The sequence below is a fragment of the Coffea arabica genome, chromosome 2e (assembly GCF_036785885.1).
Source record: "Coffea arabica cultivar ET-39 chromosome 2e, Coffea Arabica ET-39 HiFi, whole genome shotgun sequence".
In the NCBI taxonomy this organism is placed as follows: domain Eukaryota; kingdom Viridiplantae; phylum Streptophyta; class Magnoliopsida; order Gentianales; family Rubiaceae; genus Coffea; species Coffea arabica.
Window position 1 is genome coordinate 54,906,806 of NC_092313.1, and position 27,347 is coordinate 54,934,152.

At 37.3% G+C, this 27,347-nt stretch overlaps 1 protein-coding gene across 1 annotated transcript in view; it reads left to right on the forward strand.

The window, feature by feature from the left end:
• Window positions 1-26,543, forward strand: part of LOC113729172 (uncharacterized) — a 66,980-nt gene extending 40,437 nt beyond the window's left edge. Inside the window, exon 7 of the mRNA XM_072077716.1 lies at window positions 26,415-26,543. Coding sequence (XP_071933817.1) covers window positions 26,415-26,543 — 129 coding nt within the window. The remainder of the gene's footprint in view (window positions 1-26,414) is intronic.
• Window positions 26,544-27,347: the final 804 nt, after the last annotated feature.

Consider the following 27,347-nt stretch of genomic DNA (forward strand, 5'->3'; position numbering starts at 1 on the left):
AATCATTGAAAATTCCACGTTTCATTTAGGTCGAGCGCGGTAAAGTACACGCTCGCCTAAAAAACTCGTTTTGAAAATCCTTGAAAGCACTTAACACATTATCAAACAAGAACACAAGTCATGAAGTCAAGAAAAATATAGCAAACAAGGAACACTCACCTATTTACGCAAAACAACGTGCAAATATCCTTCCGGATATTACCTAAGTCACCGAGAAAACCTAAGAGTAAATGAGAAAGAATATTACAGTCTATCTAGCACAAACATATCTAGCACAAACAATTAGGTGAAATCGAAGAAACCCAACAATTGATGAATAAAACGTATAGAAATGACTTTAAAGTGAAACGAGGGCATTTGGACCGGTGGACGGAAATAGCTAGGGTTTCATAAACTAAACGCAAAACCAAACAAAAAGGGGTATAAAATTTCCAATGGAAAACACTTGAACCAAAGACATGTCGGAATCCAACTATATAGACTAAGAAATATTGTTTTCGGGATTGTTTATGTGGTTCAAAATCATCTCATATTCAAGTAGATATATAGACTAAATGTCTTAATGAAATTCATGTAAAAGGGAGGACAAAATACCCAAGAAAACCCTAAACCACTCCTTTTTATTTGGGTAAGAGTAAGTAAACATTTGGAGTTTTCAATTGAAGAAGGATCATGTTTTAAGATGGAAAAATAGTCATAGTATTTGCCAAACGAAAATATACAAGTTCAAGTAGAAACTTAGCCCTCGAGCGAAAATTTGGGCAGCACGCCCTTTGTATTTACCTATTTCCCAGCCATTTATGGCTTCATTATTTTCCTTAATCAATCCCAACATTACACACAACATAAATAGCCACTCAATAGGCTCAATGTCATATGATTACCAAATCAAGCTAGGACATGTGCGGAAATGACGTTTAGGTTGGAAAACAAAAGGCAGATTTGCTGTTGCTTAGCGGAACTAACACAACTGAAGCTACACTAGTCGGATTGAGGTGAAATGTACACCGTTTCGAAGCTAATAGAAAGGGCTACAATGTTGAAGAAGGCCACTCAGTCCAGTTTGCAATGTATCTAGGTCAAATTTACTAAAACAACCCCAGATTTTCCAGTTCGCAGTTCAACTAGCAGTCCTGATTCATTCAATCATATCTCAGCACATACAACTCCAATTCAAGTGATTCCAAATCCATTTGAAAGCTACGATACAAGGCTATATGTCTTATAAAGACATTGACAACCAAATCAGTAGTATTCCTGGTCAATACAACCAATTACAAAAGCTGATTAGCATGTTCGGATGGAAACAGGGCAGCAGGGGTATTTTGGTCTTTTCACAGGCTACGTTGCTCCGATTGAGCTGAAATTTTGTAGTCATCTATAAATTATCATTCTATACAACTTTTATGTTTTGTGGAAAGCCAAATTCGGCCTCTAACTTAGGGCACTGAAACCGGACAGAACTGAAGCATACAATTCCAGAAATCTGGAATTTTGGGGTTTCAAGGGCAATCTCTTCATTTTCTTGATTCAATCACTACCACAACCTCTTATACAAGCCTATATACATCATATACCACTCCTACAACAAGTATAAGAAGGAAATCAGTCAAACCCTAGCTTACATACATCACCCCAAAATCATCACAACAACTTGTATAGCTACTAATCTAACCAAAACATGAGTTATATAACAACTTAAACAAAAATAAAAGAACCAAAGCCATGGGTCAGACCTTATACCTCAACAAAAGGGCTTGCAAGAGTAATACTTCACCTCCTCTTGAAATTTTTGGTTCCCTTAGCTTCCCAAGTTCATAACTCACAAGTTAATCGGTTTAGAATCTTGTTTCTTTCACTCAAATGGTGCAAATCAAGATGAAAGAAGGTTGTTTCTCTCTTGCTCACTCTCTCTCCCTTGCTCGGCCAAAAGACAGAATGAATGAAGGAAAATAAGCTGAAATGAAGGATAAAAGAACAAGGAAAAAAATTAATCAAAGAGCCATAGGGTGGTGTCAAGTGTCACCACCAAAGCCATGCAAATTTCTCTCTCTCTCCCTTGCATTTTTGGCCACAAATTTCGGCCATATGGATGAGTATGAGGGGGGGATATTTTGCAAAAATATCAAGGGTATGTGGTGGTAAGAAAGTGGTGGTCAAGTGGTGGGTTCAATCGGTAGTGATCGATACCCGTCGGTTTGACGCGATTTCTCTTAAATCGCGTATATTAGGGTTTTTAGCTTATAATCACTAACTTATTATTATCACTTCTAGTCATATAGTATTCCCTCATCCAAAAGTCACTTTTACCTATCAAATTTGATCCTCACTCCGTACCGAATAATCATACTACGGGAAAACGTGAAACCCTAATTCGCTCTTAACTTGGAAACGAAAAGTGAAACCCTACTTCCTAGGTTCATTTGCACTTATTGAGGAATGATTGGGTATTAGGGCCATAATAAATGAATAATTTCCAAATAAAAGGCATTTTTAAGAAAAATCGTGAGTAATTTTACAATTCCAGTGATTAAAATTAGGGTTTCAATTAAATATGAGTGATTTAAGAAAACCGGTTAGTCACAAGTAAATTAGAGTTTTTGATTAAAATTTTAGGGTTTCTAGTCTTTTAAAACAAAATAAGGTTTTAAAACAAAATAAGGTTTTAAATCAAACTCAAAGAAATACACTTTAGTATTTTCTTTACAAACAACCTCCAAATTTTCGTGGTATCAAAAATTCGTCATCCTATATTGGGATATTTTCACTTCAAATCAAAGGTGGATGCAAAATTGGACCAAAGCACAAAGAAACTAAAGGAACAGGGCCAACTAGTTCTAATTAGATTATGGGACAAAATCAGTTGGCCAAATCGGTTCCTTTTTTCCCTAAGACAGTAAGGGTTTTTCTTAGCCATCTCCATTATTTTTCCACTACTTTTTCTCCATGATTTGTAAATAGGGTTGGTAGGAAACATTTTCAACAACTTGGAGGCAAGAAACAATTTGAAACAATGTAAATTTTCAACTAAAAATCTCTAATTTGTTAGATTAGTATAGTTTTAGGTAATCCTGTATGTTTTTAAGCTGGAAAGAAGATTGGAGAGAGAAGAAGGAAGAATTTATTACTGATAGGATTCTTTTTTCCTTTTATTTTATCTTCTTTTAATCTAAATATATTGTTTAAAAATGGTACAAGTTATTGACTTTCTTCTACTTTTGCTATTACATTTTACTAAGTTCTATTCTTAGGGATTGGATAAACTTTCTATACTTGTATGCGATATATTCTTGTGTTAATTGTGCTTATACTTTGTGCAAGTTGTTCAGAATTAATTGGTCACTAGTTGTGATTATTTAGAACTATTGATTGATATACCAAAAGTGAAAATTGAATATTAGTTCATAAAAGTGTTAAAAACCTCAGGAATTTCTTCTTAAAAGTAGACATGCATTTGTAACTTTAAACCAAGTAATTTCACTGAACCTAATGTGTATATCTAGTTCATAACTAGGAAAGTAGGTGTAGATTGGGTACAAGTATGGCGGGTACATTGGCAAAAACAAGTATCACATAAGTAAGGAAATCACACCATTCCTTAACCATGATAATAAAGCTAATTTAACTGGTTCATTATAATAGCAAGGATAGTTAGGAAATCCAAAACCCTAAACAACATGTTATTGTCATTTTCATTATATTTTGCTATATGTTTGGTTTGTAGTTTTATTTGCCATCATTTGTGATAGTTCAATTAGTATAGAAGTCAGATAAACTTTGGTAATTGATTTAACTTACTTGTGGGATTGACACTCGAACCCTCCCTATACTCGTGTACAATCTATGCACTTGTAGTAGTAGAAGTTTGAATGCGATTAAAATTTTAAATCACTTTTAAACTTGTATTTTGTTTAGAATACTTTCTTTTGATAGACCCTCTACCATTGTGGCTGTTATTGTTCTTCTCATCGACATAGTTTACCTCAAGACCAGATTATGCTTCTATATTTTAGAGAATCCTAGCATTCACTTCATTATGAAGATACTTAAAGATTTGATCCATAGTAAATGCCTCAGTACTATAGAACAATTTCTTTTTATAGTCATTCCAACTAAAGGATGATTTTGTACAATATGTCCCACTTATAATAACTCAAAAGTATCCAACCCTAAATCTTTACATTTCAAACTAAAATTTTCATATCCTACACTTGATCAAAGTGAGAGGAACCTTCATTAATAACAAAATGAAAATATTTTTTGATTAGAAATTTGTTCTTACCCATTTTTAGTAGTGTACTTATATATTCAAAATTTCCATGGTGATTTGATGGAGGCATACATATCATAAAGGCAACCTAAAAGAGTATCCAAGGTATGGCCACAACACAACACTTCACGTGGTTCTCCTCTTTGGCACTGCACCTTCAATGCCTTGCTATCATCATCTTTAGGAAAAGGGTGATAACACTGGGTCAACTATGTGTCGCGCCCCACTTTTTGAATGATATGGCGTGTGGTGTGTGTGAGAGTGAGTAATGTGTATGATATACATGTGAACGTGTGAAAATGAAAAGTAAAAGGCCATGGGACTTGAGAATGCGACGATTTTGGCCAAACGAAGTTCAAAAAGGGTTTTTTAAAGAAAATGGAGTCGCCACTTGGTATAGAGTTAGGGTGTACCAAGTCACCCAAAAGTGATTTTTTGGAAAAGCGAAATAGACAAACCCTTTTTTAAAACTTTTAGGTCTACGTAACCAAAGCGAGGGATCGGGGGTCACATTTGATAAGGGAGAAGGCGAAGGCAAAGCCTAAGGCACTCCCTTACCCTAGCAAAGGCTAGTTGCGTGACTTAACCCTTCTTTTCCTAGTTTTTCTACCCAAAGTATGTATCGCATGTTGGATATAACTATATGAATGCAAGAAGGAAAGAAAAATGCGATCCTAAATCTAAATGTTTCTTATGAGGCTTTTTGGTCCCAACCACATGAATTGTGGTGGCCAATAGGAAAAGCTCTCATAGAAGTCGTGGTAAATGCAAATGAGGACTTAAGTGTAAGTGTGTAAGTGTGAGAAAAAGAAATGTGTTCGTGTGCAAATGGATGAAAAATAGAATAGTAGATATATAAGCGCAATTTTGAGTGCCATTTGTGAGGTAAGAAATAAATAAGCCATAAAAAGGTGTTGAGGAAGTGTGGATTGAGAAAAGTGAGAAAATGTGGTTAAAAGGTGAAGAGGTGATATAAAAAGAATGCAAGTGTATGACCCTAAGGGAATGCATCAAGTCGGGCACGGGAAGGACTCCTAACTTTACGACTTTGATTTTCCCTTGGATTAGAAGGAAAAACTAGCGTGCTAAGGCTATTTCGTAGCCAAACTCGCTCGTTTCCCTTATCGAAAGGGGACTCTCAAGCAAATGTACCCTATAACTAGCATGAGGTGCAAAAATCCTAAAATGAGGGGAAAAAGGGTTCGAGGAGCATGCCAAATGATAAAAACTAAGAAAAATGCATGAAATGTAGTGAACATGCAAGTATGCACTAACGAAAAGGGACGGCCTATTGGGTCTAGCGTTGGACTAGCCCTTTCTATGAATTCCTACTAGCATTGGACTAGTGGAAACGGAACAAAGGACCACAACTAGCGTTGGACTAGTGTGGATTCGGGAAAGGGGGCCACAACTAGCATTGGACTAGCGTGGTGACGTCCATTCATCCATCACATTCATTCATAACTATAAAAAGCGAGTAGACATGCGAATCACTTATAAACGCATAGCACATAACACTTAGCATGCTTGACTAGATGCAAGAGCCTAAATAAAGCAAATTAACACGTAGCAACGAAAGCAAGCAATGAACCTATTACACTTGCTAACTAAAACAAATGGGGGAAGGGGAGAATGGACCAAAATGCTCTCCAAGCCCTATCTATTACAAGCCAAGAGGTGTACACATACCCCATAATGAATAACTTAAATAAAAGCGAAAGTAAATGAAATAAATGCAAGGAATTAAGGAAAGGCAGGGAAAGCGAAGTAGACATGCATATTCACATAACACGTAGGATCACATAGGAGAGACAAAAAGGGATAAAAGAAGTTGTACCTCCTCCCGTTTGTAATCAAATGAAGTAAAAATGGCTTCAAAACAATAAAAAGGTCAAGGTACCACTTTATTTAAGAAAAATTAAAAGAAATGTGCAAAACAAAGCTCACTTGATCATAAAGTCCCTAAAGTCATGTCTTAAGCGCAATTGAAGCAAAGCATGGTAGTTAATTGAAGCAAACAAGCAATGAAGTTGCACAAATTAAAATTACCAAGGACCAAATTGATGAATTTATTTAATTGATTGGGTCTTAGTGGAACAAGGAGAGACTTGGGGGGCCAAAGTGCAATTTTTGAAAAAAACTATTTTACATTCATGCAAGTCACGTAAGAAAGCTCCAATCTGCAACATTCATTCGAATTTTCTGCGAGTTCAAGCTTTCAAGTGCAGATTTTCATACAAAGCTTCAGACAGGAACTGGTGAACAACAACACTCAATATTCTTGGTAACTAAACACCTACTCAATACAATCAATCAAGAACACAAATCATTAAAATCAAAATGAAAGACCAAATGGGGAGCATGTGTTGCGGCAGAAAGAAGAACCCCCAAAGAAAAGATAGAGCTGCTACACCAAGCCAGGGACTCGGGCTTATTGTGGCAGAACCTTATGTCCCCAAATCAACCATTTGCAATCCAGAAACTAAGCAGGAGTACAATCTAACATTCGAATGCCATCAAATGAAAATTCAAACAGATGCATTCGGTAGGACTACTGTAATAAAAATCTGATGCAACTCAGTGTCGTGTGTAAGAAAAACTAGACGCAACTTCCTGCAATTCTGACTTCCAGGGATTTGCACAACATTACATGACAAATGGCTAGCAACAAAATCTAATTTTCAGGCCCTCATTCAGTGTTACAAACTCATGTCATGCAAGGGGAAGGAAATTCTGGAATGGGAAAGGCTTGCAAGTTCCAAGTTCATTTAAAAGAAAATTTCCCTACAGGCCACAGATCATGCAAACCAGTCTCCAAACTAACGAAAATCATGCAACTTATGCCTTTTATTTTCTCAACCAAGCACTAAACACACACAAGAACAGGCAACAGCAAAAGGCAGCAAACCCCCGAAGCTTTGGTGTGTTCCTGAGTTCATTCTCAGCAAGGACCGCACGAATTAAGCAAACAAGGCAGCCAATCATATCATGAACTCCAACCAACTTGCTAATGATGTACCAAGATAGACTTCCTATGTTTTCTTGCCTAAAACCCAAGTTCAAACAGAACCCAACTCTAGGTCTGCACATGCCAAAAAAATCAGAATAAAGAGCTCGCAAAACTGGAAATTTTCTGCAACTATCCGACATGTGGCCTCAATGCAGAATCGAATGAATCAGCCAAGGAAGTGTTATTTCCTTCTCAAAGTTAACATCTTTACTACTAAACTACAGCCTGTAGCCTATTCCAGTTAACACCCAATCCAGCAGTAATATTGTGCAAACACGAAAAAACAGCGACCCAGGAGTTGATGCATGTTCATCGCAGGATTTCAGGACATGTTCATTGTACCAGTAGCCAAATTTTCTTCATTTTTGTGTGTTTACTCTGATGATGTATGAGCAACTAAGGATACAAAAGATTACCTTTAACCTCTGGTGGAAACAGGAACACAGAGTGGATGAAAAGATTGCTTCCGCTGTAGAGGTTCGAAGCTGCAAATTTGATGCCCGGGCTCTCCCTTTTCTTTTGCTTCGAATCTGTCCCAGCTTCACCCTCAACTCTCTTGGTTATCCCTCAGGTTTTTCTTTTCGCCGTCCTCTTCAATCTTCCCTCTTGCTCTCGGTTTCAGCCGCTACTAAAATCTCTCCCCTTTTCTTAATCAGTCGCCCTCTCTTTTCTTAGCTTCCTTAGCCGCTGTTTTCTTTCTTTCTTGCTGTTTTTCTATTCCCCCCTCCCGGATCCTCTCTTGCGGCTGCGGTTTCTTTCTCTTTTATATATGGGACACTCTACCCTAAACCCTCAGCCATTTTCCAAAAATTGCAGCTAAGGGGGCTGCCCAGTCCTCTATTTGCAAGCTGCGTAAAAACGCAGCTTGCATCGCGACCTCTTTTTTTTTTTTTTTCATTTTCCATTGTTTTTCTCTTTTCTAAATGAACCAATCAATAAACAAAAATAAAAGATAAATTAAGTAAAATTGGCTAAAAAAACAAAATTGCTATTTTTCTTTTTTTTTCCTTTTTCTTTTTCCTTTCTTTTTTTATTATGATTTTTTCTTTTTTTCAATTAAATTAGTAAATGAAATAAATGTTCGTAAACCAATTAAAATAAGAGACACAAAACAGGAATCCACTAAAATAAATCTAAAATTGAAACAACAAATCTAAAATTAAACTAATTAAATAAGTAAAATTCGAAACCAAAAATTTGGTGTCTACACTATGTATGCTAGCATGAGTGCCAAAAGGAAGTGTTAGTATAGATACCCTAAAGTCTAGGGTTTATTAATGTACTTTAACTATTTATGTTCATTGGGATGGCATTTTATCTTATAAATTGTCACGTTATTTCAATAATAGCTAAGTCCCTAAAATAAGATTAAATTTAGATAAATGTAATCATTAGTGTTATTATAATGAAATAAAATATATTTAACTAGGGTTTTTTCTTAAACATCACTAGTTATGTTATTAATAGATTAGACGACATCTCTAGTTATATTATTAATAGATTGGACACTATTAGTATGGATAGACTAGAACATACTATATTTCTTTCTTTTGAAGGAATTGATAGACCTCATTTATTATGATCTGATGACATCAAAATTAGTTATATGGATGCTTGAAAAGATCATCAAATTCTCTATATTGATTTGCATGGAAAATATCATATGGAAAACTGTTTGAGTGCAATAATATATTCTATATATAGCATATATAAGTGATCCTACTACTTAACATTACTATAATAACTTGAGTGTGAATTCATATACTTCAACACTCTTGATCGTTATGTGTAAAAAAGTAATAATATCATTAGTGATTGAGCATAGTATAAAGTATGAAAGTATATTGAATAACCTATAAGGATTCTCCACCTCTAATAGTAGAGAAGTTATCTTATTAATGCCCACTTATTAAAATATAACTTAAGAAATCTTAGTACTAAATGAAAAGATCTATATTTAATTATCTATTTATTGAAAGTTATATTTTGATAACAAGAAAATCATTCATTAAATTAGAGTTGACACATTCCATACCTAGATTAATGTAAAAAAAAGTTTGTGAATGATAACAATTATATGATACATGTGCATAGGAAGGTGAAGCCATCTACTTGACTCTTCTCTATATCTGAGTAGTCATGATGCTTTGCTAGAAGTCAATTTATACATATATAAGTTTGTTGATTATGTTTATCTAATGATAAATTAAAGAAATTTAATTTATCTAGTTCTTACTATTAAGAATTCAAGCCTTTACTTATTGCCAACACAGTAAAGAACCTAATGGATCACATGCATTAAGAGTTTCTCATGCAAGATTAAAAGATATTCAAATAAGGACTTGAATGATAAGTTTGTAAAACTTAAAGTTTAATTGGTGAGACAAATTAAACTAGACGGACTTATTGTGCAAACAAGGATGATAAGTCTTCTAAAATAAAAGTTGTATTAGAGGTTTGCAACTAAATTTTGTTAGAAACTAAGTATGTGTTTCCTATTGAAATTAGATTCCTTGTTTGTCTATATATACCCTTTAATTTAACCTAACAAGATAGAACTTCTATGTGTGAAATTTTAGAGAAAATCTAGAGAGAGAAATTAAAGGAAAATTTAGCTAGCCCTTGTGTAAGAAAAATGTTTCTCTCTGTCCTTCGCTATAGCCAAATTTCCTAGTTTGTGAAACTAAAGTTTCTCCTTTACATCATCATTATCTTATAATATTTATTCTTAATAGAGAGTTTGCACTTATCTAATAATAACCAAATCTACCGATAAAATTTTTTGTATTGGAACTCATATGGATCACCATTAGACTCTGGCCATATGAACAGTTTGAGTAGATTGTATTAACATCTACTATAAATTAAGAAGATCTTTATAGTTTTGAAGGTATTCTTCTTAACTAATCTCCAGAAATATGGAATCTAATCAAAGTAGATCTACTTAACGGAATAAAAAATTCAAAGTTTTTACTGTGTATATGTAGAGGGGCCAATCCTCTATGGGCACGTGTCAGTTATATAGGCCTGTTCGGTCTTGCTGACAGGCTTGTCCGGTCCTCAACCCTAGGTCTTCTCAAGGCCGAATTGGCTAAGAGCTCCTGATTCTTCAGGATAAGGCCAGAGGTAGAGTTCAAGAGAGACTCTGCTTCTAGTAACCCAGTAGGACTCATATTCAAGAATGGGATGACTACGAAGGATAGAGGGATGACTTCGGACTCCTTCGTGGCTATCCCAAATGATGCGGATACGGGTGTGCAATAATGAACTTCAACCTTGGGTTAAAGATCCTTTGGTCCACATTGGCGGTCCGATGACAAGATCAAGAACCAAGAAGGTGAAGGAAGCTTTACGAGCCTTGATCATTCACCATACAAGCAAGGAGCAAGCTAGGTTTGAAGATTCGATTGATCATGAAGTTACTTTGTTCACTTGTACGTTTGAAGCGAAGGAATGATCTCATACTTGTTAGCTTAATTGGTAGTTGTTTTAAGACTGTCTAGTTTAGTAGTTGTTAGGCGTTGAGTATTTTATTACTTATTGGGCCTTATCGGAAAGCCTTAAAGAGCTGGCTCTTTAAGCTCTTTGTGCGGACCGAATTTCTTCCAGGTTTATGTGGGCCGGGTTTTGCCCTAATTTTAGCCTATAAAAAGGCACCTATTGTATGAGCGGAGGACAGATTATTACAACCAGAAATCGTGAGGAATTTTCCTTCAAGTTCTTAATCGAACTTACTCTTGAATTCTTGAGTTCATAGCTTAGGATTCAAATCAGACTTTATCGATTAGCTTGTTCCCTAATCGTGGTGTCGCTTCATCCATCCTTATTTGCTTAAGGTTGCTGATTACCTTTGTGTGTCAGAGGTCTTGAGTTCATGAGAACAATCGAGTTCAATTTCTGTTGGGAGAAAAGATCCAACTCTGATAATTACAAGGTTGGGAGGTTCTTGGAGGGTCTTCCCCTAGGGTTGCCTATATCAGTTGGTAATCAGAGCATCAGGTTAATTCTCTTTTAATTGAAGTTGTTCATATCTTGTTAGTTGTGTCTTTTGTCAAAAAACAAAAAAAACTTTAGCGATACTGTTCATCGTACTGTTCCGAATACGTTACTGTTCATCCGAGTCAAAAAAAAAAAGTTGTTTGGGTGTTGTCTTTTTGTGTTTTTCTGTCCAAGTTCTTGGGTTTGTTATACTTGTGTTTGGGTTGTCAGGGTTTAAAGACAAAAAAAAAAAAGGAGTCACGTATCTTATATTGTTTTATTGTTCAAGTTGCTAGAGTATTGCTGGAATTTTCTTTTGAGTATTGCTGAAATTCTGTTTTGCCTATTTCTTGAGAATTGGTTGTTGTTTTTTTACAAACCCTAGACACCGCAACATAATTTGGGAAAATTCTTGTGTTTCTTGAACAAATTCTTGAAGTTCCTGGACCACCAAGTCTTGTTTTGAAAATTCTTGAACAATAAACCAAGAACTCGGGTTTTCTTGGAATTGGCATAACCTTTCATCCATTTTCTTGAACTTGCTGGTGTGATCTGAATTTGTGTTCCTTGAAGAGCCGAAAAAAAAAAGGAAAAAAAAAAAGAAAAAACAAAACGAAAGAAAAAAAAAAGGAAGAAGAGAAGGAATTGGCTCTCATACAAAGGAAATCAAGTTTCCAAAAAAATCGTGAGTTTCCAATTCTTGGTGGGTTCCCAAATCTTGATTAGTCTCCAAATCTTGGTTGATTTCCCAAAACTTGAGTTTCCTAATTTTGATTGGTTTCCAACTCTTGAGTTCCAATCTTGATTGAATTCCAAAGACCTCAAACGACCTCACCCGCCCCAAACACACCCAATTCCATTTTCAAAACCAAACCAAACACCTTAGCCCAAATCGCCTTGGGAGTTCTTGAATTTCTAAAAATCGGTTGAGCTAGTTTTGCGATCCGATTTGACTGAAATTTGAGGAATGGTTCGTAGGTTATTTGAACATCCCAAAAGCACCACTTACCCTCCAGAATACTGACCAGAAACTCAGCAAAACAGCAGCTCAAAAAAAAAAAGTTCCAGCTTCGGGTAGAGTTTTTCTAGGATTTACAAAATTCTGCTTTGTGTCTTATTACTTGCTTATAGGGTAATTAATTCTGGAATTTTTGAGAGTTTGAGTTGTTTTAAGAACTTCGAGAAGGAAAATTGAGAGTGAGTGTGTTTTCTTGAGTGATACACGAGTGCTTTGCAAGGTAGACTAGGATACATTTGTTTTGCAGGTTGGACAATATGTCTCAAGAGGGGAACATGCCTGAGCCGTCTGAGACCGACGTGTCACTCAAACTAGTGCTCCAAACTCTTCAAAAACAAGCGGAGAGACATGAATTTGCGATGGCACAAATATCCGACAGGTTGGCTGCCATTGAGATGCGAGGTACTGGAGATATTCCCAATAGGGCTTCAAGTGCTCAGAGTGTTGAGCATGATGCCGTGGATGATGAGGGGTATCATTCTAACACCTCATTCCGACCAAGAAAAAGCCACAGGGAAGCGAGGGAAGGCCGAGACCGACCTAGGAGAACCGATGACAATCTTGGTTCCATCAAGACTAAGATGCCTACCTTTCATGGGAAAAATGATCCTGAAGCTTATTTGGATTGGGTTAGGCGAGTTGAGCAAGTGTTTGAAGTCCACAATTACTCCGAAGAGAAAAATGTGAAACTTGCAGCTATTGAATTTCAAGATTATGCATCTATTTGGTGGGAGCAAGTATGTGCCACAAGAAGGAGAAATAGGGAACAACCGATTGCCACTTGGACTGAAATGAAGCAAGTGATGAGGAAACGATTTGTACCCTTCCATTATACCACGGACTTGTACAATCGAGAGAACGAACATAAACTCAAGCAAGAGAATGAATCTCTCAAGATGAGGGGTTCCATGCAATCTACCTCTTTAAAGCCGGTTTATGCAAGAGGTGATAAGAAAGTTCATTCAGCATTTTCTAAGACTAAACTTAGAGTTGAACCACCTCATGCGGAGTCATTTTGGGAGACATATCAACGTCTTCTACACCAAAAATAAATGGAGTCAAATGGATGCTATCAAAGTGAGTTTTCTAAGAAGGAGATAGCTGACCCTATTCCCAACAAAGGAGTATCTCATCCTATTGAACCATTTGTTGAGGAGGTTGATGATGAGAAAACAATCGAGGGCGTTAAACTAGATAAAGAGATGGAAAAATCTGATGAGATGAGTGGTAAAAAGGAAGAAAAGAGAGAATGTGAGACGATTTTGAGCAAAAATGTGAGGGCTTATTGTTTTTCTAACGAACTTACCTTTGCTTTATTTAGTGTTTCTTCATTTGTGCAGATTAAGCAAAGTCAAGTGAAGTTAGTCATGCCATGCTCCATTCCAAAGTCACTTGTACAATTCACTAGTTTCCATGGAGTTTGTCTTTTAGGAATTGAATCTATTTGGAACCATCTCATGGAACAATTTCAATTCAAATCTGTCCATACCAAAGGGGAATCACGTCAAATCCACCATGAAGGGAGAATTCCGAAATTTGACTCTCATTTGCTACCTATGGGTCATTCATCATCTTTACCTTCTTCTGAGTATAATTTCCATCCTAACACTTGTATTTCTTATCCAGATTTTGAAGAAAAGTGTAAAAGGCTAGCAATGCCTTCTCAAGTTGAATCAATTGGTGGAAGGAATAATGAAGTGGCAAAGGGAGTATTCACATTTAAAACTTGTTCTATACCTTCTTACCATTTAGTTGATGATGTACCATTACTTCTTTACCCAATTCCTAATTTGTTTCAAGTTGAAGGTTATTTTGTTTTTGTAGGTTGTAAAGCTGTCCAAAATTTTTCAGTTTTGATTAAAGACTTACAACCTGATTTCGTGCTTATTCCAACTAAAGGTGGTGATCTTTCATGCTTATTCATACAGCCAAAAGCTGGTGGCCAAGTGCTCAATTTGTCAGCTTCAACTTGTGCTAGTTCGAGTAACCCTCATGAAGTGGAATTCAATTGTTTGCTACCTTATATGTTGGAAGATGAGAAATTGTGTGTCACGCAAGATCCCAAAGCTGTCCTCCACGAGTTGTTTAGTGTCTCATCCATGCAACAAGTTGCTCCCAATTTATCCATGCAAGATGATTCAAATCAATGTCAACTAGTGCTGGATTTTACACCTTTGCACAATCAAGGTGTCAATGTGAAGCTTCATGACCAAAGGCTAATTAGAGAGTTTTGGATTGCCACTTGAGATTTTCACACGCCTTACAGAAACTCTTTCCTACCTTGGCGCATGTCCTTGTTTGAGCGCTTCCCGAAGCTGACCAAACGACATGCAACATGGCTCGTAGTCATTCATCTATTTCCAACATTGCTGTCCATTAAGCGCACCATCGATTTGTGGACAAATCACTTTCAAGAGGAGACTTTGAAGATTCGAGGACGAATCTTTTCGAGGAAAGGGGGAATGATGCGGATACGGGTGTGCAATAATTAACTTCAACCTTGGGTCAAAGATCCTTTGGTCCACATTGGCGGTCCGATGACAAGATCAAGAACCAAGAAGGTGAAGGAAGCTTTACGAGCCTTGATCATTCACCATACAAGCAAGGAGCAAGCTAGGTTTGAAGATTCGATGGATCATGAAGTTACTTTGTTCACTTGTACGTTTGAAGCGAAGGAATGATCTCATACTTGTTAGCTTAGTTGGTAGTTGTTTTAAGACTGTCTAGTTTAGTAGTTGTTAGGCGTTGAGTATTTTATTACTTATTGGGCCTTATCGGAAAGCCTTAAAGAGCTGGCTCTTTAAGCTCTTTGTGCGGACCGAATTTCTTCCAGGTTTATGTGGGCCGATTTTGCCCTAATTTTAGCCTATAAAAAGGCACCTATTGTATGAGCGGAGGACAGATTATTACAACCAGAAATCGTGAGGAATTTTCCTTCAAGTTCTTAATCGAACTTACTCTTGAATTCTTGAGTTCATAGCTTAGGATTCAAATCAGACTTTATCGATTAGATTGTTCCCTAATCGTGCTGTCGCTTCATCCATCCTTATTTGCTTAACGTTGCTGATTACCTTTGTGTGTCAGAGGTCTTGAGTTCATGAGAACAATCGAGTTCAATTTTTGTTGGGAGAAAAGATCCAACTCTGATAATTACAAGGTTGGGAGGTTCTAGGAGGGTCTTCCCCTAAGGTTGCCTATATCACCAAAGGACTCTATTGTGACAGCCCCACCTTCCCCTAAGGCGAACCAAAGGGTTCGGCGGACCGCCTGCCCAACTCTCGCCAGGACTACGGAGTCAAATCTCACAAACCCTATAGTACGCGCAATGGAACCCCAAGAAAACAACCACTCAGAGACTACTAAGCCGAAAACATGATTACCAAATCATACGGTGAAATGAGACTTGGATAAACACATCAACGAAAAAAAATGAAAACGAAAAAAAAAAAGGAATGAAACGGGCCACGTCACAATCCGGCCAAGATCTGGCCGAATTCCCTGCCAGATTGGAGGCCGGATTCAGGGCAGTGGCCAACTCAATATTTTTTTCAAACTCCTCTGCAAATCTGGCCAGCTATCCGGCCAAGAACTGGACGGATATATGGCTGGATTCCGCTGCAGATTTTCCGGCCAAAAATTCTTTTTCTTTTCTCGTTCAAACTCTGCGCTCGTCCGATCTTCCAACGGTTACATAAAACGTTCACCAAAGCTATAGAAGCATAACATCTCAAATGAATACACTTAATAGACAAGGTTAAACACTTATACATATTTTTACATCGGAGTCTGGAACAAATAAACTAAAGTACAAGCCAAAGTATTCGTACTGTTCAAAATACAATTAGGGTTTCGATTGCAAAAGAGCTTAACAAAATAACATATACACTAGCTCGACCCTTTCTTCCAAAACCATGATTTCAAAGTTTATTCCCTGTAAGGAAAACAAAGATAATGGGAAGGGGGTGAGCTTACGCTCAATGAGGTACCAGAAATAACAGCAGTCAAGAATCATGGACCTTCATGTTCAATTACTTACATATGCTTATCAAATAGGGAAACAAACAAACACCTTAGATAGAAAGGATACAGGTGGCTCTCGGGAGCCCAAAATTCCCAATTTCAGTACTTGATCCAAACCCGTTGACTCTCTGTCAACGTATAAAGAACAACCATGTCCGTAGACCCCACTTTACACCAAATTCCGTCCACCAAACATACCCCTTACTGGGCCCGAACACCTCAACAGAAACAGAAGTGGTAATACTCGAGTATACTGGAAATCTAGAGTCTCCAATACCCAAAGACTTCCCAGAAATCATCCCCATGGCTTATTAATTTTCCTCGTCCAAGCCCTTTGCTGGCTCGATTCAATTGACTACCAAGGAGGTTGAGCTCAGAGTTAACAGAAAGGTTGTTGGATACAACGTACAAACAACATCAGATTAAGCACAGATAACAGAGTCAGATGTACACAGTAAATAGGCAGACAGATAAGAGAACGAGTGTGATAAAGTACACCCTCGTCTCAAACAGAGTAAACAGATAGTACAGTCATTCAAATCACAGATTGCATGTACAGAAACCAAGTTAAGCAATAATTGAGGGGAGTGGTACACTCTCCAGTTCAAACAAACAACTTCAAACATTTCCTCCCGAAGTACTTGGATCACCGACACGTCCTAAACCACCAAGATAAAACAATTGAGACTCGATTACGAGTCATATGCCTAACCAAGTAAATTACCAATACAACACAAAAGTATAGTTTTGGAGTGAAAAGGTAGTAGTTGGTCCTAAAAACATGAACGATCCCAAAAAACCCTTCGTTTCTATCCAAAACCATACCTACAATGATGTACTAACTCCAAACTTAAGGTGCAAAATGAAAGTAAGAATAATTCTAGGAAAACAGGATTTTCCAGTTTTGCACACCACCATTTGAAAAATCATATCTCAAGATTCTTAAGTTCAAAATTGATAAAATTTATACCGTCAGAAAATAAACTCAAAGGGGTACAATTTCTCACAAGACACATTTATAAGATTCATACCAAAAGTTAGTCAAATTTGAGCCTCAATTCATTGCTTCTTCCAGTAAAAGATAGAACAGATATGTAATTTTAGTTAAATTTGGAATATCACCATAAATCACACAGACAGAACCAGGGTCTGAAATTTTCACGGTTTGTAGTTCTATGAATCTAGTTTCAAACGCAACAAATGGAACTCAATTCTGACATTTCTATAACAAGATATAGCAGATTTCCCAAGACTGCTCAAGAGTTCCTGTAGAAAATTCTGCAGCACCTCCCTTGTTTTTTCTCTACTTTTCCATTCAAAACTCAACACCCAAACTCATATCAATTCAGCCACAATTTCCCATATAAATCACAAGCTATTGAACACACCTAATTAGGATCACAATACCCTTCAAATACAATCAAATGGTAGCTCAAATTAGAAACCTTAAAACTGGAATTTAGACACCCAAGCTGGAAATTCTTTTAGGCAAAGTAAACTAGCACATAAACACTCAATATTTCACTTATTAAAGTTAAGAAATCATGGCCAATCTTTAACTTCATATATGGACAGAAAATTCATGATAAAACTGAAAATTTCCATAATATCACTTCCAACCATGAAATTTTGCATAAAACTACCAAAGTTGCCTCCATAAGGCACTAATTTGCAATTATTTGAAATAAAGAAAGTTTCTTAGCATAAATACCTTAAACCTTAGGCAAAGAGGCTATCCACACCTTTCTCTTCCCAAATCATTCCACAAAAACCCTTAAGCTTCCCTAGAGACCAACTTCTATGGAGTATTTTGCAAGATTATTGGTGAAATCTCAAGATTCAAGCATGGAATAGAGGATGAAGTTGAGACTTTTTTTCTCTCTCTTTTCTAGCTAAGGACTTCGGCCAAGAGGGAGAAAGAAATGAAGAAATTTTGTCCAATTTTTCCAAGATAAAGATCAAGAAAAGTCTTGGTCAAAAGTCAAGGTCCAATGGTTTTGTGCCAAGTAGCACTTCAAGAGTTAATCCTCATTCTCTTATTTTCCAAGACTAATCTCCCTAGCTCCCCTCTAATTACTTCCTAACATCTTGTAAAATAATATCACTTAATACTAAACTCCAATGAGTTGTCAAAAATATATCGCATTTACCGCACTAGCGGGTCCCACGTCCATAATACGCTGCAAACTTAATATGAACTAACTTAACCTAGAAAAATGATTTAAAAACTCTACTCACTTATAAAATTTCTGGAAAAATCAAAATAATAGGGTATAGTGAAGAAAAATACGTGCGAGGAAATAAAATAAAATAATATACAATAAGGGAAATTTACGGATCCTCACATCTATAAATAATGAATGAGAGGACCAGAAAAGGTACGATATACAATACTATCATTTCCTCTATTCCTTCTTACCTCCTAATTGGCTTGAGTGTCAGAGTCACAATAGGGAGCTAGTCCCGTCGTTCGGCTCATTGCAGGTCAGTTCGGAACCTTAGCTGGCACCTTGTATGGATCGTGATCTCTGCATATTCATCAATTGGTGCCATCTGTGGGAAACCTCATTTTTCCTTGCAAACCATGCCGAGGACCCGACCTCAGAAGAACACCGGGGAACCTAGAAGGAATGAGCAAAGTGATCAATAAAATCATCACCATGGGCAAACTCAAGGTGAGGAAGGGACGGATGTCTCTCGGATTCCACCTGAACAGCTGGTACAAGCAGTGACGGGGAATCTGCCCACCTTTGAAGTTATCGTGAACTACTTGAGGGGTAGGGTCGAAGATCGTCATGACCAGGATCCTAAAGCCCAGAAGAAAGGTGGAGAAGAATCATCAGAGTCGGGAATAGGGAGTCCACATCCCTAGTGAAAACGGATGCAAAAAAAGCCTTCCCATGACCAGATGGAAGCTTTTGAGTCTTCTTATAAGAACTCCCGAACAGACCACCTTGGGTCTTTTCAGGGGATCCCTAAGAGAGAATATTCTCCAAAATGTGGAGCTACTATTGGATCCAAAGGAGGACAGGTACTCTTCTTCTCCTTTCATACTGGACATTGAAAACTACCCCCTACCAACTAAATTCAAGATAACCAGTATGAAATCCTATGATGCAACCATGGATCCGGAGAATCATCTGTTCGCGTTCTTGACTCACATGCGCCTACAAACAATTGCTGATGCAGTTCGATGCAAAACCTTCCCATGTTTCTGGAGGAAAGGGCACGCCAATGGTTCCAAGGGTTGCCTCCCAGGTCAATACGATCTTTTGGGTAGTTCGCTCGCTTGTTCGCAGCTCAATTCGTCTCATCTCAGGCCTTCTCCAAGAACACTGCTAATCTAATGGCTGTGACAGCCCCACCTCCTCCTAAGGCGTACCAAAGGGTTCGGCGGACCGCCTGCCCAGCTCTCGCCGGGACTCAGTCGTTCACGTCAATCCTCAATCGAAACCAAAATAAACCCACAAGACTAAACATAACAACGATCCAAAACTTAAAGCAAAACTTATATACATTGCTATCTAAAAAGGGAGTACAAACATCGAGTATACAAAGGTTCTCAATTCACCATACATCCCGCCCGTGCCGAGCACTAGGGCGAGAACCATTACAAAACCAAAGAAACCAGTCTAGGCTAGACTCTACCGAGCTCTCGTCCTTGCTCGCCGTCCCCTGTTAAGGAAAACAAAACTAAAAGAATGTGCTAAAAACTCAGTGAGGTTCCGAACACATAGGCAACAAGAAGTTCAATGCATTCATTACATATAACCAATAATTCAAGGTACAAATACAAAATAAAGCGATAAACACATTCATTAAAAGGATACGGGCTCACAGAGAGCCATATATTCGTTCGTTCGTTTGTTCTCCTGTCATTCCCCTTATTCATCCGGTCAATTAAATAATGTATTTTTGGTAAATAAAACCCTCGTTCGTTCTTTCGTTTCGTTCACCCCCTCCTGGAAATTGGCCAGACTCCACCAGACTACAAGGTAATACTCGAGTATACCAAATTCACCCAGGGTCACCATATTGCCCGACCGAGTCCGCTTCTGGCTCGAGTCGATAGGTAACGAAGGGTAGGGCTCAGTTCAGCCAAAAGGCTTACATCATGCGCAACTAATGTAGCAATCATTAAATCATTGAAAATTTCACGTTTCATTTAGGTCGAGCGCGGTAAAGTACACGCTCGCCTAGAAAACTCATTTTGGAAATCCTTGAAAGCACTTAACACATTATCAAACAAGAACACAAGTCATGAAGTCAAGAAAAATATAGCAAACAAGGAACACTCACCTAGTTATGCAAAATAACATGCAAAATATCCCTCCGGATATGACCCTCAGTCACTGAGAAAACCTAAGATTAAACAAGAGAGAATATTACAGTTCATCGAGCAAACAAGTAAGTGAAATCAAAGAAAAACCGGAAAATGATAAGTAAAACGTATAAAGACGCCTTTATAGTGAAAAGGGGATATTTGGATCGGAGGACGGAAATAACTAGGGTTATAAAATGTCCGGCGGAAAACACTTGGACCAAAGACAACTCGGACTCCAACGAGATAGGCTAAAAATATTGTTTTCAGAATCGTTTAGATAGTTCAAAATCAACTCATACCCAAGCAGCTAGTAACGACTAAACGTCATGATAAAAATCATGTGAAAAGGAGGACAATACTACCTTACGTTCACACTTAAAACCTCACTTAAAAGTGGTTCACTTGTGGCCGAGAAAACCCTAAATCATACCTCTATATTTTGGAAAGGAGTAAGTAGCATTTGAAGTTTTAAACTAAAGAGGTATCATGTTTTAAAATGGAAAACCGGTCATGGTATTGGCCAAACAAAAGTATACAAGTTCAAATAGAAACTTAGCCCTCGAGCGAAAATTTGGGCAGCACGCCCTTTGTATTTACCTATTTCCCAGCCATTTATGGCTTCATTATTTCCTCAATCAATCCCAAAGTCATACACAATATAAACTCATTATAATAGCCGTTCCACAGGCTCCAGGTCATACAAGTACAAAATCAAGCTAATGACATGTGCGGAAATGAAGTTTAGTTTGGAAAACAAAAGACAGTTTTAATGTTACTTAGCGGAACAGACGTAACAGGAGCTACACTTATCGGATTGAGGTGTAATTTACACCGTTTCGAAGCTAAGATAAAGGGATACAATTTTTATGAAGACCTCTCAGTCTAGTTCGTGGTGTAGCTAGGTCAAAATTCCAATGCACCAAACCAGAATTGCATAAACAGGTCAGCTAACTGCATTATGGTTAAATGATCATATGTTAGGCTACCGATGTCCAATTGAGGTGTTTCTAGGTCCGTTGGAAAGCTAAGACCTAGAACTACAACTTTCATGTTTTGGCCAAGATCTAATTCGGTAAGGATCAGAGTGAAAAGGCACGGTCAGATTGGTTGAAATGTCCATCCTGTCCAGCCAACTATTCTTGTGGCAGTTTGCGGTATTTCTGACTTTTCTCAGGTTACACAGCTCGGATTGGGCTGAAATTTTACAAAAAACTATAAAACACTATTTCATACAAGTTTCATGTTTTGACCCAACACTAATTCAGCCTCTAACCTAGCCAAACAGAAACAGGCAGAACAGGATCATATGGAAACCCTAATCTGGAATTTGAGTTTCAAACCAACAATTTTACACAATCAATCATTTCCAACACATACCAACTCCATCTTACACTATAACAAACCATTAATCCATGGTTAACCAACACTAATCATATGAAATCAGAAAAAATCATGAACAAAAGAAAAATCCATCAATCTCAACCATAGGTCATGAAATCATCCATAAAATTACTTATTCAACCACTACAAATCACTAATTGAACATTATCAAGATTAAAGGAAAGGTTCCTTAGTCACTTACCTTGCAAACCCAAGAAAAGACCCAACTTAGCACCTTTGCTTCTCAAACAACTTCACCACACACCTTAATCCTACCAAGAGAAAGGTTTTTATGGAGCAAATCAAGGTTTTAACGGTTGGTTTGTGAGATTGAGCAAGAAATAGGAAGCTTTTCCTCTTTTTTTTCTCCAAGAAGTTCGGCCAAGAGAGCATAAGAAATGGAAAAGTTTTGGTCAAAATTAGCTTTAAGAAGGAAACAAATATCTTGGTCAAAAGTCCACCCTCGAATAGAAACGCGACATGTGGCACCCTTTATGTTTAAGCTTATCTTCTTGTCTCTCCCTACTAATTAATCTAGCAAACCTCTAATTATCTCCTAGCATCTTGTAAATTAATCCCATAACGCAAAACTTAAGCTAGTTGTCCGAATAATACGCACTTAACGCACTAGCGGGTCCCACGTCAATACTACACTTCAAATTTAACGTACACTAACTTATATCAAGAAAATGATTTGAAAACTATATTCACTTATAAAAATGTATAGAAAATTAATATATTGAAGAAAAGTATAAATTTATAGACAAGGAAATAAAATAATGTCTAGAAAACATATAAAATTTTTTTCGGGTTCTCACAATGGCAGTTCGGTAGAGACCGGAGGAATTGTTACGAGAGTACATGGTTCGATTTAACAACGAATTCCTTCAAGTCTGCGACCGGGATGATAAAGTAGTTATGGCGGCCTTCATTAATGGGTTGCGTTTGCAGAAGTTATACACGAAATTCGTGGAGGAGCTACCCAAGTTTGTTTGAGAAATGCTAGATTGGGCTCACGAGAGGGCCAATGTAGAGAAGGCCAATTGCCTGAAGAGCGAGCAGGAGAAGCAAAGGGACAACAGGAGAAAGAAAAATGCTGATCCGGCTAATGCACGGGGTGGCCAATCGTGAAAAAGCACATTCGATCGATTGTCAAAGGATGGAGCTCTTGAAGAAGAGAGGAGATGGACACCTCTCACCGCTCCGAGAGCTCAGATTTTTGCCATTATGGAGGCCAAAAGTCTCTCACAACCTCCAAGAAAGTTATCTAGCAGTAAAAACAAGAGAAACCAGAATTTGTATTGTGCTTATCACAGGGATGTGGGGCATGATACGGAGAATTGTCAAGATCTCAAGAAGGATATCGAAGAATTAATAAAACAAGGACATCTGAGATAGTTCATCCAAAATGACCGAACTAAATAGAGGAGGAGAAGACAAGAACTACTTGTGAGACCAGTTCCAGGGTTATAGGGACTGAACTCTTGAGCCAAAGACACAGAACCTGGTAGGGGTGAATAGCACCATAGCGGGAGGACCCGTTAGGAGGACAGTCACACAGCTCGGCGATGCAATCGCCCCCCTCCCAATGGGGACAACCCGAGTAAGTGGTTAAGGTATACAAAGAGATAATGTATGGACCTAAAGATGCTGTGCCCCTAGCCTCTAATAATCATGAGGCTATTGTTATAGAAGTGGTAATTTGCAATTACAAGGTGAAGAAAGTATAATACATAGATAACGGGAGTGCCATTGATATATTGTACTATGAGACTTTCAAGAAGTTACAGTTGGAAGAGAAGTAGCTCATTCCAGTCCGAACTCCTCTAATTGATTTTGGGGGTCCGCCAATCAAACCTGAGGGAATGATAACTCTCATGGTCACAGTTGGAACATTGCCAAAGTGTCGAACTGTCCCAATGAACTTTATAGTGGTAAAGGAGCCGTCGTCATACAATATGATCTTGGGGTGACCTACCTTGAATGCCCTCCAAGCTCTCTATTTTACTTTGCACCTGAGCATGAAGTTTCCTACATCGGAAGGAAGAGACCTGGAAGTTGCTCCGGCCTGTTACATTGCGACTCTAAAAGGAAAAGAAAAATTGATTGCTCAAACAACTTGCTTGGAATGTTTAGAGCCAGCAGAGCAGAAAGAAAAGTTGGAGATGGATGAAGGACTGCTTGAGATCCCAATTAGCAAAGAACATCCAGACACTACAAGAAAATTGTTCATCAGTGACAACACAAAGTCATCACAGAACATACAAATATCGTCACAAATACCTTTTATTGACGACTTTTTGATCGTCACAAAGTCGTCACTAAATCCCCGTCGGTAAAAGTAAACAGTGACGATCTAAAATGTCGTCACTAAATAGTTGTCATTAGTGACGACTTTAAGTAGAGCATTTTTGACAAAAGATCAAGTCGTCAATAAAACACTTCCAGATTGTCATCACAAATGACAACTATTTAGTGACGACCTGAAATGTCGTCACTAAATAGTTGTCATTAGTGACGACAATCCGGAAGTGTTTTATTGACGACTTGATATTTTGTCAAAAATGCTCTACTTAAAGTCGTCGCTAAAAAGCACCAAAAGCCATTGTATATAACTATTTTACAGACAACAATTGTCATCACAAATGTAGCTTAGATTTAGTGACAGTCTCTGTTGTGACAAGGAGTTTTTATTTTCTATTTTGTGACAACTTTTTTTTGTCATTAGATAATTTCTCAATAGCTTAATAGTCATAATTTGGCCTGTAATCATTGCTAAATCATTGATTTTAAACAAACCATACAAATAAACATGAACGATTGATAACCAAAAGTATTTGCATTAGATTACATGATAATAATATAGCATTCTCAAATGCCAAATTCAAGTGTACATTACCCAACTAATGCCTACAAAAATAACATTTGTCCAAAATATCACTTGTACATAAGGTACATTTACAAAAGCAATCACAGTTTAAGAAATTGAAGAACATCTAAATGAATCACTCCATGAGGAAAAGGCAATTTTGGCTTCAACATTCTTCAACCATAACCATAGATATCTTCCAAAAGCTAGTATGAATAGCATTTATCTATCATAAAAGAGTAAAAGAAGTAGGTAAGGAGAGGAGTACAATAATAAAGAACAAGTAATGAGACTTAGATTATTAAGACAAAAATTACAATTCATTAAGAACCTCATATAATTTGGGCCCACATATTACAACACCAGCAAGAAGTTAGAAATCACAGTCCAATCTATACAAATACAACACTGCATAAGCTCAACTAAAGAGCTCTCTAAAACAGTTTTTTTTTATTTTCTTTCTTCTTCTTTAAATAGCTCAACTTATTGAACAATTAAATTGGACTCCCACAGTAATTATTGTTTAATCTTTATGCTTTTGGTTGTTTATATATTAAAACACAGAAAGCAACTTATTGTACGAGGTGTGAATACAGGAGGTACTAGCCCTCTTTGATTTTAGGAGTTTATGCTTCATAAATCATGAAGGAAACGATGCCTCTGTAGGATTAAACCATGCAAAGAGAATGAGCTATTTGCCTCACAATATGAAAGTGAAGACCATCTAAACAGGTGAAACCAATCAAAGTTCAAAAACGCCCCCTTTGCATTATATTCATTTCTTTCAAGTCACTACATAGGCAAAAAGAAGATTGCTATCCATGCATGGTCTGTCACTTGTACTTGGAAATAATATACTATTGCAGATGAACAATCAGATTTTTACCTCTCTATTGATAAACTAACAGCACTATATACATGATACCTAGATATTTTCCAAAGAATAAGTTCAGATAACAATGATGCATAACATCAGCCCCAAAAAATGTTATTACACAACCATCAGCCCCATAACCATAACCATAAACTACACAACCATAACCAAAAATAGTCCACAATGATGGATAACATCAGCCCCAAAAAATGTTATTACCAGCTATTACCAAAAAACAGTCCACAATGACCACAAGTTACCAAAAACTACACATTAGCCATAACCATAACCATAACCTACACAACCATAACAAAAAACAGTCCACAATGATGCATAACATCAGCCCCAAAAAATGCTATTACCAGCTATTACCAAAAAACAGTCCACAGTGACCACAAGTTACCCAAAAAGAGGTCACATCAGCCCCAAAAAATGCTATTATCAAAAACAGTCCACAATGATACATAACATCAGCCCCAAAATCAATAAGTTAAAGGATAAGAATAGCAACAGTTCACATTAGTATTGTAATTCAATTATTCGTATGAGAAGGATGCATTACCAGCTATTACTACCAGATGCATTTCCATTGCCTTGGTTCCTGGACTGCAATTCTGCTCGTAAAGCCTTAAGGAGTTCCTGCATTTCAAGCTGCTGGTTTTGCATTTCAGCTTGTTGATTCTCAAGCCTTTGCATCAGCTGCTGTTGAGATTGGACTTGAACTTCCAATTCAGCTGATCGTTGAGATTACTGAGAATGGTTTCATTAAATGGACTTCCACATCTTGCTACCTTTTGTAGCACCTAGTCATATTGGCATTTCACATCAATAGGCAAATTCATCAATTTACAAGGTGTACTCACTAATAATTCTGCTAATTATAATGGGTCAGTGGCTCTAATTATGTACTACAGTTCCTTGAAATGTACTGGAAATGGAACACAAGATCTCCAACGGTATGAAGACCAAACAGTGGGGAGCCCGGTTCTGATTATGATTGATAGATATCTCGTACTGATTGCTCATAATAAAGAAAAACTAATCTGCCACTCCAACCTAAAGCAAACAATGAGGCTAAACAACTGTTGTTTGCTATCCCTTTTTCAGCAGAAGCTACTTCTAAGAGTTCAACATTTAAAAAGGTGCTCAGTACAGATATATAAATAGCATTGGAATTAAATTTTATTAAGAAAGACTGAACCTATGCAGGGATCCCAAATACTTTAGAATGACAGAGGGTAACACAGACAGGAGACGAACAACTTATCATAACATTGGATTGCAATAATAAGATTTCCTCCTTGAGTAGCAATGTTTATCATATCATCATCCAAAACCAAATAATTCACTGAACTTAGTTGTCAAAAAGACACCATATCATTCACCGCTTTCTAAAATACATCAACAAGGTGTAAGAAATAGACAACAGGCAAATACCAGTGTAGTTAAGAGCACTGTAATTCTCCAATAGGACCATCTCTCCATGAAAATCAACTATCTGTCTGCCTACATTCATCAGATTACCATTCGAACCATCAGATTACCTTTTATCTGGAGAATTTAACAAAAATGGAGTCAACATCTGTCTCCCACTCAGGGCCAGT